At 47.0% G+C, this 17115-nt stretch overlaps 1 protein-coding gene across 1 annotated transcript in view; it reads right to left on the reverse strand.

The window, feature by feature from the left end:
- Positions 1-16001: 16001 nt before the first annotated feature.
- Positions 16002-17115, reverse strand: part of LOC142774481 (uncharacterized) — a 66325-nt gene continuing 65211 nt past the window's right edge. The window contains exon 5 of the mRNA XM_075874822.1: positions 16002-16216. Within this exon, the coding sequence (XP_075730937.1) occupies positions 16086-16216 (131 nt within the window). The 3' untranslated portion in view covers positions 16002-16085. The remainder of the gene's footprint in view (positions 16217-17115) is intronic.

The following is a 17115-nucleotide window of genomic DNA, read 5'->3' on the forward strand; positions in this document are numbered from 1 at the left end:
AAAATTGAACTCTCATAGAGGCAGGTCCTATCCCTGTACAAGGAGAAGTCTAGGTACTGGGACTCTTTATTATTCAAAACAGATGGCCAGACACAACATTGACCAAACTCTGGAAGGTGGGTGACCAGGTGGAACGCACGGTCAGCCGAGCCTATAATAAACGCGGGGGGCCATGGTGCACGATACCTTGCGGCTGGCACATGCGTTTGTAACCAGTAGAATCTTGCATTCTACATCACACCTCGACCTGCGGAAGCAAGGTGAGGATGTACTTGAAGCCATCCTTCACGAAATTGTAAAATAAGCCCTCGACCTCCCCGCGAACGCCTCTACCCAGCGCCTTCTAGGCCTGGACATGATGAATACGTTTCGTGAGCGTCGAGAGACCCACCCCACAGGTCAGTAAACATGACTTTCACAGACGGTAGTGGGGCGTCGCCTATTAGCCCGTCTACACATAAAACACATTTACATCACGGAATATCGCGTTCAACTCCCATTCGAGTGGAGATGCACCATCCAAGTGCATCATCTTCCCAACAATGTGACACAAGAAGACCACAATGGCAGGTGCCTGGCGCTGGCGGAAGCACTGGTCTGCTATTATGAATCAAAACCAGGCTTGTTCTACGTGGACGCCTCCAGCCCACACCCTGGGTGCTAGTACACGGCCGCTGTCGTACACGAGAACCAAACAGTTAGTGGTCTCACGTTTCGAACCCGGGACATATACTATTTGGAGGAAGTCTCCATTGCATTGGCCGCTTGTCACCCTAGGTCGCAAACCATCATTTCTGATCCTCGAGGGGCCTGTCGAAACATCGTGAACGGCTGTGTTGCGTACCTGGCCTACAACTTATTCTGACGCTTGCACTATCGGGGAATCCTTGCACCCGCCGGACTGTCCGGTCACATGCTCAAATGGGACTAGAAGAGAATGAGGCAACCGACCTCACCGAAGGCGCGCTCTCTCACCGGGCATTGCCCCTCACTTCCCCCGATCAGGACATGTACCAAACTTTACATGTACCAAACTTGGTATTATGAGAGGTGAACGTACGACATAAATAAATGACACAAACATGATATTCAGAATATGAGTGTCATGTAACAACATGACTACATGACACACTGATGATGTGTTTGGGGCCGTATCACTAGCTTCGCATATGCCAAATTTGATATTACGTGACGCCATTGGGTGCCGATGGTATGTGACTTGTGCAAACATGATAATCATGAGATGCGTGTAGTGTGAGGACATCACTACATGCCACAGTGAAGGCGCCAATATATTTCGACGTGACGGGGTGCGCATAATCGCCAGCGCTCACTTCGTCGCGTCACGTTGGCCTTGCTACGGCAGGCGACGGTCCTGCCATATACTTGCAGGTGCATGCCGCGCTGCATTGCCCTGACGCATGCGCGTTTCAGCGCGTCTGGCGTCTCTTCGTCAGCCGATTCGCGGCACTGGGGGTACATAACTTCTTTGCAGAGCTGTGGAAAGCTCATCGTATTAAGCAAATTATACGTCTGTCGCAGACACCCTCAGGGCAACGTCTACTACACATCTGCGGCCTCAATGCGATCTCCGATCAAGACACTCCAACGCCTATACCTACACAGGCTTGGTCTCGATGCGCTCTCCGATCAAGACACTCCAACGCCCATGCCTGAATTTAGCGGCGAAAACTATGGATTGAACCACTACCCAGCATCATGAACCCCGAGCTACATCCCGGCCGTAGACGAGCACGTTCCACAGCCCTTCAGGCGCGACACTCCGACCGCCCTGGCGTTTTCTACATAGACGTCTCAGGTTCCTTCCTCTCAGGTCACTTCACGGTCACCGTGATTAAAGAGGGAAAACACGTTGATGGCCTCTCGTTTAGAGCAAACACTGTGACGCAAGCTGAGAAAGTTGCCATTGCTTCGGCCGCCTCGCATCCCACCTCACGCATCATCCTGACGGACTCACGCTTAGCCTGTTCCCAATACCTTCAGGGTTCCATTACCCCGCTGGCAGCTCACCTACTTCAGGCAGCCTCTTGGCGCTTCAACTCTCACCCCATTCGAATAGTATGGACCCCTGGCCTCTTGGGCCTGCCCGGCAATGAGGTGGCGAACGCCGCTGCCCGCACTTCTCTCATCCGGACCGTTGCCCCTCCATGTCTCGAGTCAGAATCTGGCAATACGAATCTGACGCGCTTTCGCATAACCCGGCTTTGCCCCACTTGTAGCCGGACCCCGCAAGTGGTCTGAAGAAAGCGGGTGAGGGAATGCTACGCCACCTCCAGACGAATATTTATCTCAGTCCGGCGGTCATCAGGCAATTTTCGCCAGAAATCAATGGCACCTGCTCGACCTGCCAGGTCCTGGCCGACACCTACCACGTCGTCGCTTCGTGCCCTACTAACCCCCTTCCTTTTCACCCCTTTCCTCATCCCAACTAGAGAGGCTTGGGAGGAGTACCTGCTCGGATTCTCGACCTTGGAAGCTCAATGCTCCATGGTGAGGCGCGCTCGATGAGCGGCCAACTTTATTGGCATCCCGGAATAAGGTCTTGCCACTCAATCATGCATTATGGTAGATTTTCTGTGAAAAAATGTTTCTACCACCACCACCATCAGTGCACTTGGCAGTGTTTCCGCGCTCTTGTGGAACGCAGACAGCGTTCTTGTCGACGAGAACTACTTCAGAGAGCTCAGCTGATGGGCGTATCTTGCTCTATCAGTCCCAAGTCATCTCAGGGTGCAACTTATTCACTCAGTATAACGACAAACAAATGACAGAAGATGCCTCTAGTTTGAAAACACCGCCCGACTTATTTGACCATCTCTGACGCGATGACTAGTTCCATCGTAACCAATCAAACGCAGCGCGCTGAGAGATAGAAATAACGTTTTCGTACTGTTGGATCGTTCATAAGGGGGTGTAGCGAGAGCTCGGAAAAATCCCGAGTTTCGCAAAACTCGGCAAATTCTGCATAACGTCCTGCTTTTAAAATTGCTAAGTTTATATAGCCCCATGCAGTGCAGTACGTTCCATGATGCCTACCTATATTGACACTTTTTAATGCAGGTCGCATCAGCTCCTTCACCATGAAAGTACAGAGAAAGGTCAGGCATGTTCGAGCAGCGTTCCCAAATGCTAGCGCCCCATGACCAAAGTTTGCGGTGGCTTTGAAAGTAGCGACTTCAGGGCGATGCATTTGCTACAACAAAAAAAGGGTAGGCGTGCATAGCCTTAGTGCAGATTTAGAGAATCACAAGAGTCGTGTCAGCGGTAATCGAACAATCTTATTACAAAACAACGAAAGTGAATTGGAAAGTACAGCGTACGCGATGCAATGCCCGCACCAAGCTTTCTGTGCGGTAAAGCTTACGTTACGCATTCGTCTCAGTGCAGATTCTGAAGTATCTGAGGGCTCCCTATAGAACCCGAATTCTTGACCGGGCCGAAAAGTGTGTTAGTAACAAATTTCAAGTACACGTACCAAATTAGAAGATACTTCAGCAGTGATGAAGCGGTTAAGCCCTTCAGGACTATTGGTGCCACGGTGCGAACACGCAGCCTAAGCATCACTGAACAACTTGACAAGAGAACTTCAAACAAGCTTGTATCTATTAAAACTTATAAAATACCTACGCGAATAAAAAGGCTAAAACGCGGATCACAACGGGATAGTGATAAAATGATGTTGCGGCTCTAAGAACGGGAGCCTTATTCACATCGTCATTGTGAAAAAGGCTCCCATTAAGGGTGCTAAAACGCCATAATGTTTTCTGTTGTGGTCGGCGTTTTCGCTGTTTTTAGTGATTTTGCCGACTGAAAGGGCATTCGTCGATGCCTTGATTTTACATAAAAAACGCGAAGTGATCTACTGAACCCCATTTTCATGGGGAGATTCCTGGTGCATGCACCCGAAAGCCAGTGCCTTCAGCAATTAACTGAGGAGATACCCAAGAGAAACAGGACAGACGTATCAAATTAGGTGCAAGGTGGGCCTGCATTTGTTGGGTGTCAAAGCAGAAAAAGCAGTAAATATGTTTCGCCCAGTCATTTGATGATGATTGTTTTTTAATGGCGCAAGGGCTAATCAATGGCCAAAGAGTGCCATTTCAATAGAGTAGAGATATGAACAATTATATGATGCGTGGCTGTAAGGGGGCCTTAAAATTCCTCGCGCTAATGCGGGTAAAAACATAACTATTAAAATCATGACAGTGGCGTGAAGTATGTGCAGTGAGAGTGAAAGTCGAAAGGTCATGGTGATAAGACTATGGCGGAGATGTAGTCACCACAGGTCCTGCAACAGATCACCTCAAAAAATGCAGTGAAAACTACGTACATCATTTAAAAACGTTAACAATGAGTGAACTTTAAAAATCGGATCCCAACAGATAATCATCCCAGGGTGTTTTGGGAGCTGCTGTTGATAGGGCAGTAAAAAGTGCTTTTGTCTTGGAGCGTCCGACTCATTACACTGGACGAGGATGTGCAGAACCGTAAGTGGTTCTCCACATCTATCACAATATGGTAGATTGCCGATAAATAGGAGATATTGTGTCTGGAGTAAGTCCTGTTCTAAGCCTTGTTAGTGTTACTTCTGTGTGTCGCGGTTTTGATAGTGGCGGCCAATGACCAAGTTGTGGCTTAATAACATGTGGTTTATTACTCGTGTGTCTATCCCACATGTTTTGCCAATCACCTCTACGCTTTCGTTTCAGGAAGGTTTTATGTGAAGTGCAGAGATTGGTATTGATGCATTAGCGGCATCGTTGCTGGCGGATGCATCCAGCTGACCTTCCAAAACGTTTCTCTGTATTTCACGGTGCCCCGGCACCCAGCGGACTAAAACATGCTGTTTGGATGAGTAGACTGTGCATAAGATTGCATAAAGGGACTCAAGAACTAGGTTTTTGAGTTTTTAGGTGTTTTCAAGGCTTTCACCACACTCAGAGAATCCGTGTAAATTACCACTTTTTTTAGTTTTATATGTGCAATGTGTTTAACAGCCGCAAGTAATGCGTAGGCTTCTCCTGTAAAAACGCTTGCATCAGGATGCAGAACGCCAGTATCTGAGAAGGATGGGACAATGGCTGCAGATGAAACAGAAGTGTTGGGCTTTGAGGCATCTGTAAACAACTCAGGGCATGTGTACTTTTGTTGTAGTTCTAGGAAGTAAGTGTGGATATGTGAAATAGGTGCATGCTTTGTTATCATTAAAAAAGATACATCACAATCTATCAATTGCCACCGCCATATTGGCGGGCATGCTGCGGGAGCCATCAGACGATAATCGAGCGACACACAGGTTTCCTCAGAAACGCCCCTCACATGTAGTGAATAGGGCTGCCTCAAAGATGGTTGTTTTCAATTAGAACAGAGTTAGACATGTCATCAATTGTGAAATTTGAAGGGTGGTCCTTGTCTGCCTTCACTTTGAGATAGTATAGAAAAGTTATGTAACATCTTTGTAGGTGGAGTCACCATTCGTTCGATTCCACGCACAGACTTTCAACGTGGCTGGTGCGAAAGGCACCCGTAGAAAGGCGAATGCTAAGGTAGTGAATAGGGTCAAGCAATTTTAGGGCGGTGAGTGTCGCAGACTGATACATTATTGCTCCATAATCCAAGCGAGTGCGTACGAGGCTCCTGTACAAGCTCATGAGACACTTCTTGTCACTCCCCCACGTAGTGCGTGACAGCACTTTTAGAACATTCATTGTTCTGATTCACTTGTTTTTTAAATACCTAATGTGTGGTACGAGGGTTAGCTTGGTGTCCAGAATTAGGCCTAAGAATTTGTATTCGGCATTAACAGGCAGGCGTTGACCGTGCCATTGAATGTCAAGGTCGGGGTGAGTGCCTCTCTTTCTAGAGAACATGACACACGTGCTTTTTGGTGGTTTAATCGTAATCCGTTTTCCTGTGCCCGCTTGGAGACCTTGTTCAAGCCAAGTTGAATCTGCCTCTCACCAATTGCCAGGTTACAAGACTTAAATCCAAGCTGGACGTCATCAACATATGTGCAGCAAAACATAATTTGTGGGATAGAAAGACGCAAAGAATTCAATATGACAATAAAGAGAGTACAACTAAGTACACAACCTTTCGGTACTCCTGTTTCTTGGACAAATGTTCGGGAAAGAACGCTGTCCAATCTGACACGGAATATATGATTGGACAAGTAGATTTCGATAATAATTAATATCCTGCCACTAACACGAAGTTTAGACAGAATCCTTAATATTCCGAATCTCCATGTCGTTCGTATCTTAGGTTTTTTCGATACCGATGAACACAGAAAAAAAGTATTGTTTGTGGATGAAGGCGTCTCGCGTCTGTGCCTCGATACGTACCAGGTGGTCGGTGGTGGATCTACCCTCTCGGAAGCCGCATTGGAATGGGTCGACCATATTGTTTGTTTCAAGGTAATGTACAAATCAGCGATTTATCATTTTTTCAAAAAGTTTACACATGCAACTTGTAAGTGCGATTGGCTTGTAACTGCTTACAGAAGATGGATCCTTGCTTTGCTTTAAAATCAAAATAATAATGGCTTCTTTCCAGACAGAGAGGATTCCACCGGAAAATCGAATAGCGTTATACAGGAAAAGCAGGGTTCTTTCCATTTAAGGAAGCAGTTGTTTTAATATTTCGTATACTATACGGTCAAACTGAAGCTGATTTATTGCAGACATTTAGCGATGCTTGTAACTCGGCCAAACAGGAAGAGTTGTTGTACAACTCATGTTTAGAGGATTTTTGCTGTAGTTTCTCTTTTTCGATTTTTCTTCTGTGCCTTTGAAAAGCTGCTGTATAATGCGACAAGCTTGACACCTCTTCGAAGTGGGCACCGAGGAAGTGCGCCTGCTCTTCTAAAGTGTCCCCTTGTGTGTATACGAGAGGTAGTGTTGTCTTGCTACCTTGCGAACCATGTTCCAGACTTTTGTTTCTTGGGTATATGAAGTGGTGCCTGATAAAACCTTATGCCAACTTTCTTTCCTAGCCTTCCAGTGCGTTCTTCTTCCATGGGGCTTAATTTTCTTAAAGCTTTCAAGATTCTCTGCTGTCGGCGAGTCCCGTAGGAATCTCCACGCTTTGTTTTGTTATTTGCGCGCATTGCGACATTCAGGGTTCTACCATGGGACACGTCACTAGCCAGGCAGTCCAGAAGTTTGCGGTATGCATTTTATCGCAGCGTCGGTCAGAAAAGCTGAAAAGTATTGTACAGCTGCATCTATGTTTAAACTAGATAGATCAGTCCAACCTAAGTGAGTACTTTGCTAGAACTCTTCCCAATCACCTTTGTCGGTGATCCATCTGTGGACCTGTGGGAAATATTCCTTTGATATGGGTGTACCTAGCATTACCGGAAAGTGGTCACTTCCGTAAGGATGATTGAGGACGTTCCATGTCAGTAAAAAAAGGAGGAATGGAGAGACAATAATGAGGTCTATTGACAATTACGTATTGTTTGCGAGGCAGTAGTATGTGGTCTCTTTCCGATTTAGAAGACACGCGCCAGTAGTAAAGAGGAACCGTTCAATCAGGCGACCTCCAGCATCGCAGCGAGAGTCACCCCATAGATTGCTATGCGCATTGAAATCTCAAGGCAGAATATAGGGTTCTGGAAGTTTGTTTATGAGCGACTGGAATTCATGCTTTTCAAGACGGTGTTGTGAAGATAAGTTTAGAGAGCAGATGGCCTTGAGCTTATTTAAAAGAACTGCTCGAACAGCCACCGCCTCAAGGTATGTTCTTAGTGGTAGGTGTGTGCATGCAATCCCTTGAAAGGCTATAATGGCAACACCACCGGTTAGCACAATGGCGTCAATTCGGTCCTTTCGAAAGATAACGGATTTGCGTAGAAAGTTAGTGTGTTTTGGTTTCAAGTGTGTCTTTTGCACACACAGCACTTTTGTTGTATGTTTGTGTAAGAGCTCCTGGATATCGTTCAGGTTTCTCAGCAGTCCTCTGACGTTCCACTGTAGTATTTGTGTCATTTTAGTCTTGTGTGGTGCTGTGTGTACGAAAGTGTGTACTTAGGTTACAGGGCCTTTATGGGCCCTGTAATTCGGTTTTTTTTTTCTTTTTTGGCGCGCTCCAAAAAGCTGCGCCTCTCCTTCGGCATCTCAGGCGCCGGAGGAGTCGTACATATATCCATCGCCTCCTGTGAGGTGGTGGATGGTGCCTGCTCGGCAGGCACCTTCACAGAACTTTCGAACCTAACTGCATTTGCAGTGGTCCGAGGTCAGGCAGACTGGGGAGTCTGCTGGCTCTGTTTGTTAGGTGGCGGAGCAGTACTGGCTGCTCCAGCCAGGGGCGCTTTGTGGCGCGCCCGCACTCTCACTGTGTGTGACTTTAGCGGGCACCGAAAGATGCGGCGCCGCGCCCCGGCACGTCACATTGGCGAAGGAGGGACTGGACTGATGAGAACCGTTCAGGTGCTTCTTGAAAGGACAGATTGAACTTCACTTTAATCTTAAAGATTTGTTTATCTTTCTACCAGATTGGGCACAATCTCGAGTATGCAGCATGGTCTCCTTCACAATTAGCACAACATGGCGTGTTTGAATTACACGTATCTAATGCGTGCTCATTAGATGCACATTTTGCGCAAATATTTCGCCCTCTGCAACTTTGTGACCCAAGTCCAAAGCGCTGGAACATCTGCGAGGGTTTGCCACACAGGGCTTGACACGGAGCTTGCAGTAGCCAGTTTCAATAAAATCAGGTAAGTCACTGGTATCAAAGGTGAGGATTATGTGTTTCATGGGTGTTTTTTTTGTCTCGTCGTATAATTATTCTTTGGACTTTGACTACATTCTGGTCTAGCCAGCCTTCTAATAATTAACTTTCAGACAGTCCAAGCAGGTCGCCATCAGAGACCACACCACGCACTGTATTCATTGACCTGTGTGGTCCCACTGAGACTGGAACATCCCCAAACGCTACCAGTTTAGCTAAATTGTCGTATTGGAGCTTGTCGCTAACCTCCAAAAGGAGGTCGCCGCTTCCCAACTTCGTTACACAATATCCTGGGGCCGATTGCTTCGGTGAGTGTTTTTGAGACAAGAAAAGGTGAAATTGCTCGGACTGTTTTGTTTCTTTTTGGTTACGGACGACATGAAACTTGGGAAAGAACTGCTTTGGTTTAAAAAAAGGGTTTTTCGGTGCGCCACCTTCTGGGGTGATGATCAGGGAGAGGGGGGGAAAGTTGGCCATGCAGATTGTGTACAGTTCAGCGGTGATGATGGCCACCCACCACCGAGCCCAAAAGGGGACGCTACGAGGTTGAATAGTGAACACTTGGAGACGCCAGCCATGCATCGCCGCTATACTCGTATATAACTGCCCAATGTTGGGTAACTACACAGGGTTAACCCTCGCCGCCAGAAAATTTGAGAGTAAACGGAAAAGAGAAGATGACAGGACAGATAAAAAGTGAGAGATAAAGACGAAGATGTAGGTAGAGAGAGATAGGAAAAGGCGACTACCGATTTTTTGTGGGTGGCTCAGCCCAGGGGTGCCGTCTACATGAAGCCGGGGCCAAAGGGGTGTGTTGCCTCTGCCGGGTCCAGTCATTCTGAAAACACTGAGTATGGTATGTTTAACTCAGTCGAGACCTAAGCTGAAAATCGCAAAACATTTTGCATGCCGCCATTAAATATTTTAAGTCACCACGAATCTCTCAAATCTCCATTTGTAAGACAGTAGCCACCAGCGGCAACCCTGCCTCATAAGCGCTTGTTAGGTGCGGCATAGTTACAAGCGTTTGGCATTTCGAGTACACTCTGCGGCATGGTTTGCAGGATTTGCCAGCTACCGGTGCTTTTATCCGCGTTTTATTCGCGTTTATTTTATACGCTGTTTGAAAGGATTGCGTGTCATCGTTACGCGACGGTGGCCGGCACTCGGCCTTCCGCGCTTGTTTTTTGCTGGAACTGCACCACGTTACCAAAGTTGACTCTTTTATAGAGTTATTCGCGGTTTTCTATCGGGAAGGTCACGGAAAAAACTAATGCATGCGTGCTCGGTGCCATGGTTGCGACGGCATGGACGACGTCATCCGATGCACAGCCAACGGCGCGCGTGCTTGGGTACGAAGGAGGCGGAGGAAAGTTTAGGCGGAAGGACAGTGAGGTTAGCCAGTTCTTAGACCGGATGGCTACCCTGTGTTGGGGAAAGGGGTGAGGGAATTAAAAATGATAAAAAGAAATGTGCTCATAGAGAGAGAGAAATTACAAAAAAATGGTGAAAAAGAAAAGGCAACATCAAAATGTAGGACACTAAACTCAGTTTCTGAGGCCAGTATTCCGCAAAAAGCATAGCAAAGCTTTCAAAGTCTTCTGGGCTCAGAATGGGCTTGACGAATGTCCCAGAATTCTCTGTTCCGGCAAAGGCCAATCATTCAGTCTATCCAAAGCTGCAGTCCGTTCTTGTCTTTGCGTGTTGATTAGGGTGCACTCACATAGAAGGTGCGCGATAGTTTCTTAGCAGCTGCAGTAAGTGCATGTAGAAGAGCTGGCCATTCCAATGAGATAGGAGTATGCATTCGTGAAGACCACTCCAAGCCACAGGTGGCATTGAAGAGTCGCCTCAGCTCGAGATATTCGTGAGGGAAGACGAAGCTGCAGATCGGGATCCAAGTTACGCTGACGCGCGTTTGTGAATTCGGTCAAGTTCCACTGTACCAGCGTGAGATCACGTGCAAGCGAACAAAATCTTGTAGCTGCGTCGGCTTTCGAGAACGGGATGGCTGTGTATTGGGTACCATCGTATGCAGATCTTGCAGCCTCATCTGCGCGGTCATTGCCATATATACCGCCATTACCTGGTATCCACTGATACACTATGCTGTGCTGTTTTTCGATTGCTTGGTGATGAATAGGCCTTATTTCAGCTACTAACTGTTCATTAGGTCCATGGCAAAAGGGTGACATAGGACATTGGAGAGCTGCCTTCGACCAATGTCTTCGACCATTGAAGAGCTGCCTTCGACCAAGATAGACCAATTTCCCGAAGGTTCTTCAATATAAACCCAAGAGCTGCACTTATGGCGGCGAGTTCTGCGGCTGTCGACGACGTCAAATGCGATGTCATGAACTTAATTGTGATGTGCCTCGCAGGAATAACCACCGCCTCTGCTGAGCTTACTGACGACACATAGCCATCCGTGTAAATGTGAACGCCTCCGTTGTGCTCCTCTTGCAGGAAGAGTAATGTGGCCTGTTTCAGGGCTAGATGCGACGACTTCTTCTTATTTTGGATGCCAGGAGTCGTAATAAGGGCTTTGAGTTGGTGTAGACACCACAATGGTAACGACGGCCGTGCTGCATGCGTGAAGTGCGATGGAAGCACTGCGCACCGCTAAGCTACAGTTGCGCTGAACGCTGAGGGGAGCCTAGAAGTTCGAAGTGAGGCGAGGTCATGTGATGGCAGCCAAGCGAAATGTCTCAGGTGCATTCTCAAAGCGTCTACACGGATGTATGCGTTGACTGGATAACCTTGCGCAATGATGATTGTCGCTGCTGTAGACGCGCATCTCGGGAGACCAAGGCATATTCGCAGTGCTTGGGTTTCGATCGACTGGGGGGTGCACAAGTTTGTTTATCGATGCCTCAAAGCACGGGTAAGCTGTAGCGCATATAACAGAGGAACCGAACAGTGTGAAGTTGAAGTATTGCTCGTACCGATCCACTCCTCGTTTTTTCCAGCAGGAAACCTCAGCACGTGGGTGATCATGGTGAGTTTTGTTTTCTTGTGGGCGATGTGAGGGCTCCAATAGAGGTCGCAATCAACAATGACTTCGAGGAATCGGTGGGTTTTCACGTAGTTGTTCGTGTGTTTGTTGATTTTAATAACATATTGGCTCATCACCTTATGCGTGAATGCTATAAGCGAGCACTTCTCTGAACACAGCCCTAGTCCCCGTTCTTCCAGATGCTTTGTCGCTAGTGAAGGCGCTCTCTGTAGCCAGGCACGCAAATGAAGGTGTGCTACGCCTGACGCCCAGATGTAGATGCACCTGCATATATTGATAGATCGACTGATCCTGCAAGTGTGTCAACCAGGCCGAGGAGCGCTAGATTGAAAGGTGTGGGGCTAAAAACACCACCTTGAGGCACACCAAGACGTATGCAAGATGCGTTGTTGTGGCATTCTACGTCTGTACAGAGAGAGTTCTGCCTTTCAAATAGCTGTCCATGCTTGGTAAACCCCACCCTCTAACTAAAAATTTTGCATGACATCCAGGATGGCTTCTTGTGATACATTATTGTATGCACATTTCACGTCCAAGAACAACGCCGCAGAAAAGCGGCGTTGTTCAGTCTTTTTTTATGTTGCCCAGACGAGACCAGGTCAATAACGTCATCAATTGCGGACCGCCCACGCCGAAAGCGCGTCATAGCATCAGGGTATACCTCGTGGTGCTCGAGGTACCACTCTAGGCGAGTCATAATCCTGCAGTGACAGGTAAGACTCTGCGCACAACATACCTCATAGCACAGCCAATGGATACCTCGCGTGTCACCATTGCCGAACAGTTTTTTGTTTCTTCCACCCATATATATCTTTTGCTTTAAAAGTCGCAGGAAGACGATATCTTTCGCACGAAACGACTTTGACATAGAGTTAGAGCAACTTCGAGCACTTCGACACTGAACGGAGTGTCAATATCGGCGCACGAAATGAATTCACGATCTTGGGGAAGCCAAGAGAATGCAAAAGAAGATTCAGCGGCGCATGAATAGATTAGCGTTGAAACAATGTACAACGTTTTCCCAGTCACTAGATCATCGCAAGCCACTCTCACACATTTCGAAAACCGTGCAAGGTCTGCGTCACCCTAGGGAACAGCGTTTTCAATTCAAAGCGCCCGCGCTTTTTCAAGGGCGGCAAGACATCAATGTTGCAGAAGATTTCTGTGCTCGGATCGCCACCCAAGCCACTAGTCCAGATTCTCCAGTGAGAGGTGACGTCCTCCGTTCCCGTGACTACCACATGGACCTCCCTTTTCCAATTGAGGAGCTCGAGGCGGCACTAGCTCTCTGCAGGCGTTCAACTTCTCCGGGTCCAGATAGTATTTCCTACCGAGCCTCATGCAACCTTGGGGAACGTGCAAGGAGAGAACTGTTGAGCCTTTACAACATCATATGGTAGGGTGTTAGTGTTCCTGGTGACTGGAAAGTAAGCCACTTGGTGCCCATCTTGAAGCAGGGCGAATCCCCACTCAAGTTCGCTCACTACTGCCTAATAGTGCTAGCCAGCTGCGTAGGAAATATAATGGAAAGAATGATACTTGGCAGCCTGGAGTGGTTTCTTCAATACTGCAAGATTTATCTGAATTCCCTGGCTGGTTTCCGACGCGATCACTCTTCTATTGACAGTCTTGTTGATATTGTTTCGTAAAATCAGCACGAAAAATCTCGTAAGGGATTATATACCGCTTTGTTACTTGATGTGAAAGGCGCGTATGATATTGTACTACATGAGGTCATTTCGGATGCTCTTGCCTTGGTTGGCCTTGGTGGTAGAGTGTTTTGGGGGATTTCGAGTTACCTGTCTGCAAGGTCATTCTTTGTGTTAACAGAAGACGGCCTTACTACGCGACGCTGTACTTCCAGAGGTGGTCGTAGGTGGAGTTATTAGCCCGACGTTATTGAATCTTGCCCTTATTGGCCTTGCTGAATACTTGTCAAGTAGCATTGAAATCTTGATATACGCAGACGACATCTGTGTCTGGAGTTCGGCAGTCACACGTCCTCAGATACGTGCTCCGCTTTAAAGAGCAGCAACTATGATTTCCAAATACTTGTTAAAAAAGTCTCAGCATATTACCAGAAAAATGCGCACTGGTGGCCTCCACACGCAAGACAATGATCTGTTATGTCATCTCAATTGGTGGGTGGCCCATTTCTTAAGCCAGAACTTGTCGGTTTTTGGGTATCATTACTGATAGCGACCTCCGTTAGAGTCCGCATGTGGCCTATGTTAAAAAGCGCCTTTTAGCGCTTTTTAACATAGGCGCCTTTTAGCGCTTTTTAACATAAAAAGCACTATGTTAAAAAGCGCCTTTCCCTATTGTTCAAGTTCCTAGCAGGAAAGACGTGAGGGGTGTCAGTAGACAAAATGATGGAACTCTACAGAGCCCTGTTTCTCGGTTTCTTGGGATATAACTTGCCCGTGCTGAGCAATACCTGCAAGACCAACCTTTGTGTCCTACAGGCAGTACAAGCCCAAGCACTGAGAGGGCCAAGATGTACGTCAAAAACGGGAACAATTGCAATTGCTGGTGACTATGCAATACAAACTCACATTGCTGTCGAAGTCTTGAGAACACACACATCAGACACTTTGCACGTGCTCCCTGTCATAACCTTTCACTGTTGCCTTCCGAGAGGCGTCAATCGTCGTTCGCTAAGATGATTGTGAAGTACAACGAGAAACTTTCCTTGGGCTTCACTCCTGCATCTAAACCATCGATACCACTTGGCGTCTTATTCAACCCAATGTGCATTTTAATGCACCAGGGATCAAGAGAAAATCTGAGCTTTCATCGCCCGTGCTGAAACAACTGTCTGTGCTTCTTTTGCGCGAGAAATATTCAGACAGTGTACATGTATACTGACAGCTTCACAAACCGCCAATGTTTGTCCGCTGCAGTAGTTGTCCCAGCAAGACCATCAACTTTAGGACTGAACTCTTCACGGCGTCTACAGCAGCGGAACTAGCTGCTTTGCGCGCTGCACTTTGTGTGGTCAATCGTGAGCCGCTGCAACAATGGTCGATTTTTAGCGAAGCAAGAGCTGTTCTACAACCTGTGCTCTCAGCACTGCGTCGCAGGCCGTACGAACAGCTTGTTTTCGAAATTAGATGCCTTCTCCACATTACACACGAGAAAGGCTTCCAAGTCAGTGCGGCGTCATAGGAAACGAACATGCCGATATTTCCGCACGGACAACTCTTGAAGCTACACGAGAAGAAGCCACTTTCGTGGACCGATGCTGCCAGTAATCTTCGACGGCTAGTGCGTGAAATCACGCTTTCACTACGGTGCCCCGCAAGCAAACAGACCAGCCAGATAAATCTCAACACCACCTGTCCTCTTTGATGGCTCTCCACATGCCTAATGGGCTCCACCGAAGAGAAGCTATCCTTTTTCATCGCTTATGGCTAGGGCGGGCATTTACGAAATCCTATTCACTTATCATAGGAATGGTCGACAACGCTCTCTGCGATACTTGTCGTTGCGAAGAGGCGCTACACCACATTTTGTGCGACTGTCCGATGTATAACATCCAGAGACAGTCACTGGCGTCTGTTGTTGTGCGCATCGAGAACAGCCAAGTGTCTGTGGACACCATTTTTTCAAGTTTCCGAAAGAATACATTCCAAGAGAAGGCGACAAAAGTAATGTTGAAACTTCTACGTGGCACGGACTAGAACAAGCACTGTAACAGCAATGTCACACACCACGAAAGACAAGGCTGGACTATAACTGAGATTGCACACGTGTGCTGCTTATAGTGCTGTGTTTTTCTCTCTTCCCTCTCTCCTCTCTTTCATCCCCCTCATCCCCCTCCCATGCGCAGGGTGGCAAAATGGTTCTCTATAGTCTAGTTAATCTCCCTGCTGTTCTTTTCCTCCTAGTTTTCGTCCTATAGCTAGTGCGCTGTATAGCCCGAGTGAGTTCGTTTATAATAGTTTTTCGTGAATCGGAGTCTGAGTGACACCTGTGCAAGAAGATACATGGTTATGCTATGTTTTTTTCATATTGGTTTGTCCTTTCATTTTGCGGAACCTCAAAAGATTCCTACTCACGCCTATTCCACTTTCCCACTGCGTGCGATGTTATACTATACACTTCTATGAAAATGATTTATCTCTTTCTGTAAGCTTGTGTTCCGCCTAAGACCAACAACAATTCAGGTACATGGTTGTGTTGTGAATTCGTGAGTCGCCGTATTATGGGCATGTGCATGGAGTGCTTTTCTAGAAGCATCAAAACTTGCAACTTTATTTCCTTTCATAAACATTCAACAGCATAGGCTATTGAAACAAATACAGAGTGCTTATCGCTTAGGACAGCTTCGTGTGGAAACCTTGGGCATCACAGCACCACAATTTTCCCGGAACATTTTGTCACACTGACTAGTTGGTTTTGATAGCCTTGAGTCCCAGGTGAATTGTTCACAACTGTTTTCTGCAAAGAAAGACTTAATTAGGCTTGTCTTTTTGAACTTCAATTGATGTTATTTATTTTACACTTTCTAATGTTTCATGGCACCGTTTTCTAATATTTTTAAGGGTCTTTTTGTTTGCTGCAAAAGTAGTCCACTAGCAGATAACTAGCTATTGAAATAAAAGCCAGTCATTCACTTGGTTGGTAGTATAGAAAAGTTGATTGTCCTAAAAAGGTATTGAAAGTGTTGTGTTTGAATAAAGTAAGGGTAGAAACCAAAATGTTCTATGACAACTTTAGGAGAGGCCGATCAGCCATTGACGGGGTCATCAACGTGGTCTATGATGTTGAAAAGGACTGATGTCGAGGCAGATTAGTGGCTGCTGTTTTTCTTGACATTAAAGGTGCCTACAACAATGTCTTACATTATGCCATGCTTGATGAGCTTGAGGATCTAGAAATCGGCGGATGACTGTATGCATGGATCGTGAGCTACCTTAGCGACTGTACCGTGTATATGTCAACAAGCGATGGAGATACAGACCATTATAACATTCACCGTGGTGTTCCCCAAGTAAGTGTTCTCAGTTCGACACTTTTTAACATCACCTTGATTGGAGTTGCTACAGAACTTCCTGACACGGTGAAGGTGAGCACATATGCGGACGACATCTGCATCTGGGCTTCTGGAGCTACGCGCCCCCAACTGCGTGCTCGACTGCAACGTGCAGTGACCATCACAGCAAGGTACCTACGTCGTCAGGGTCTCGCACTGTGAACTGAAAAATTCGCAGTGCTTGTATTACACGAAAACAAACGACAAGATACCCACTAACTGTGAAAGGGACGGAAATTCCTGCTGTTGCGCAACACAAATTCCTGGGTGTTATCCTCGAACGGAATCTGTCGTGGTCAAAACA

Source organism: Rhipicephalus microplus, chromosome 10 (assembly GCF_043290135.1).
Source record: "Rhipicephalus microplus isolate Deutch F79 chromosome 10, USDA_Rmic, whole genome shotgun sequence".
Lineage (NCBI taxonomy): Eukaryota > Metazoa > Arthropoda > Arachnida > Ixodida > Ixodidae > Rhipicephalus > Rhipicephalus microplus.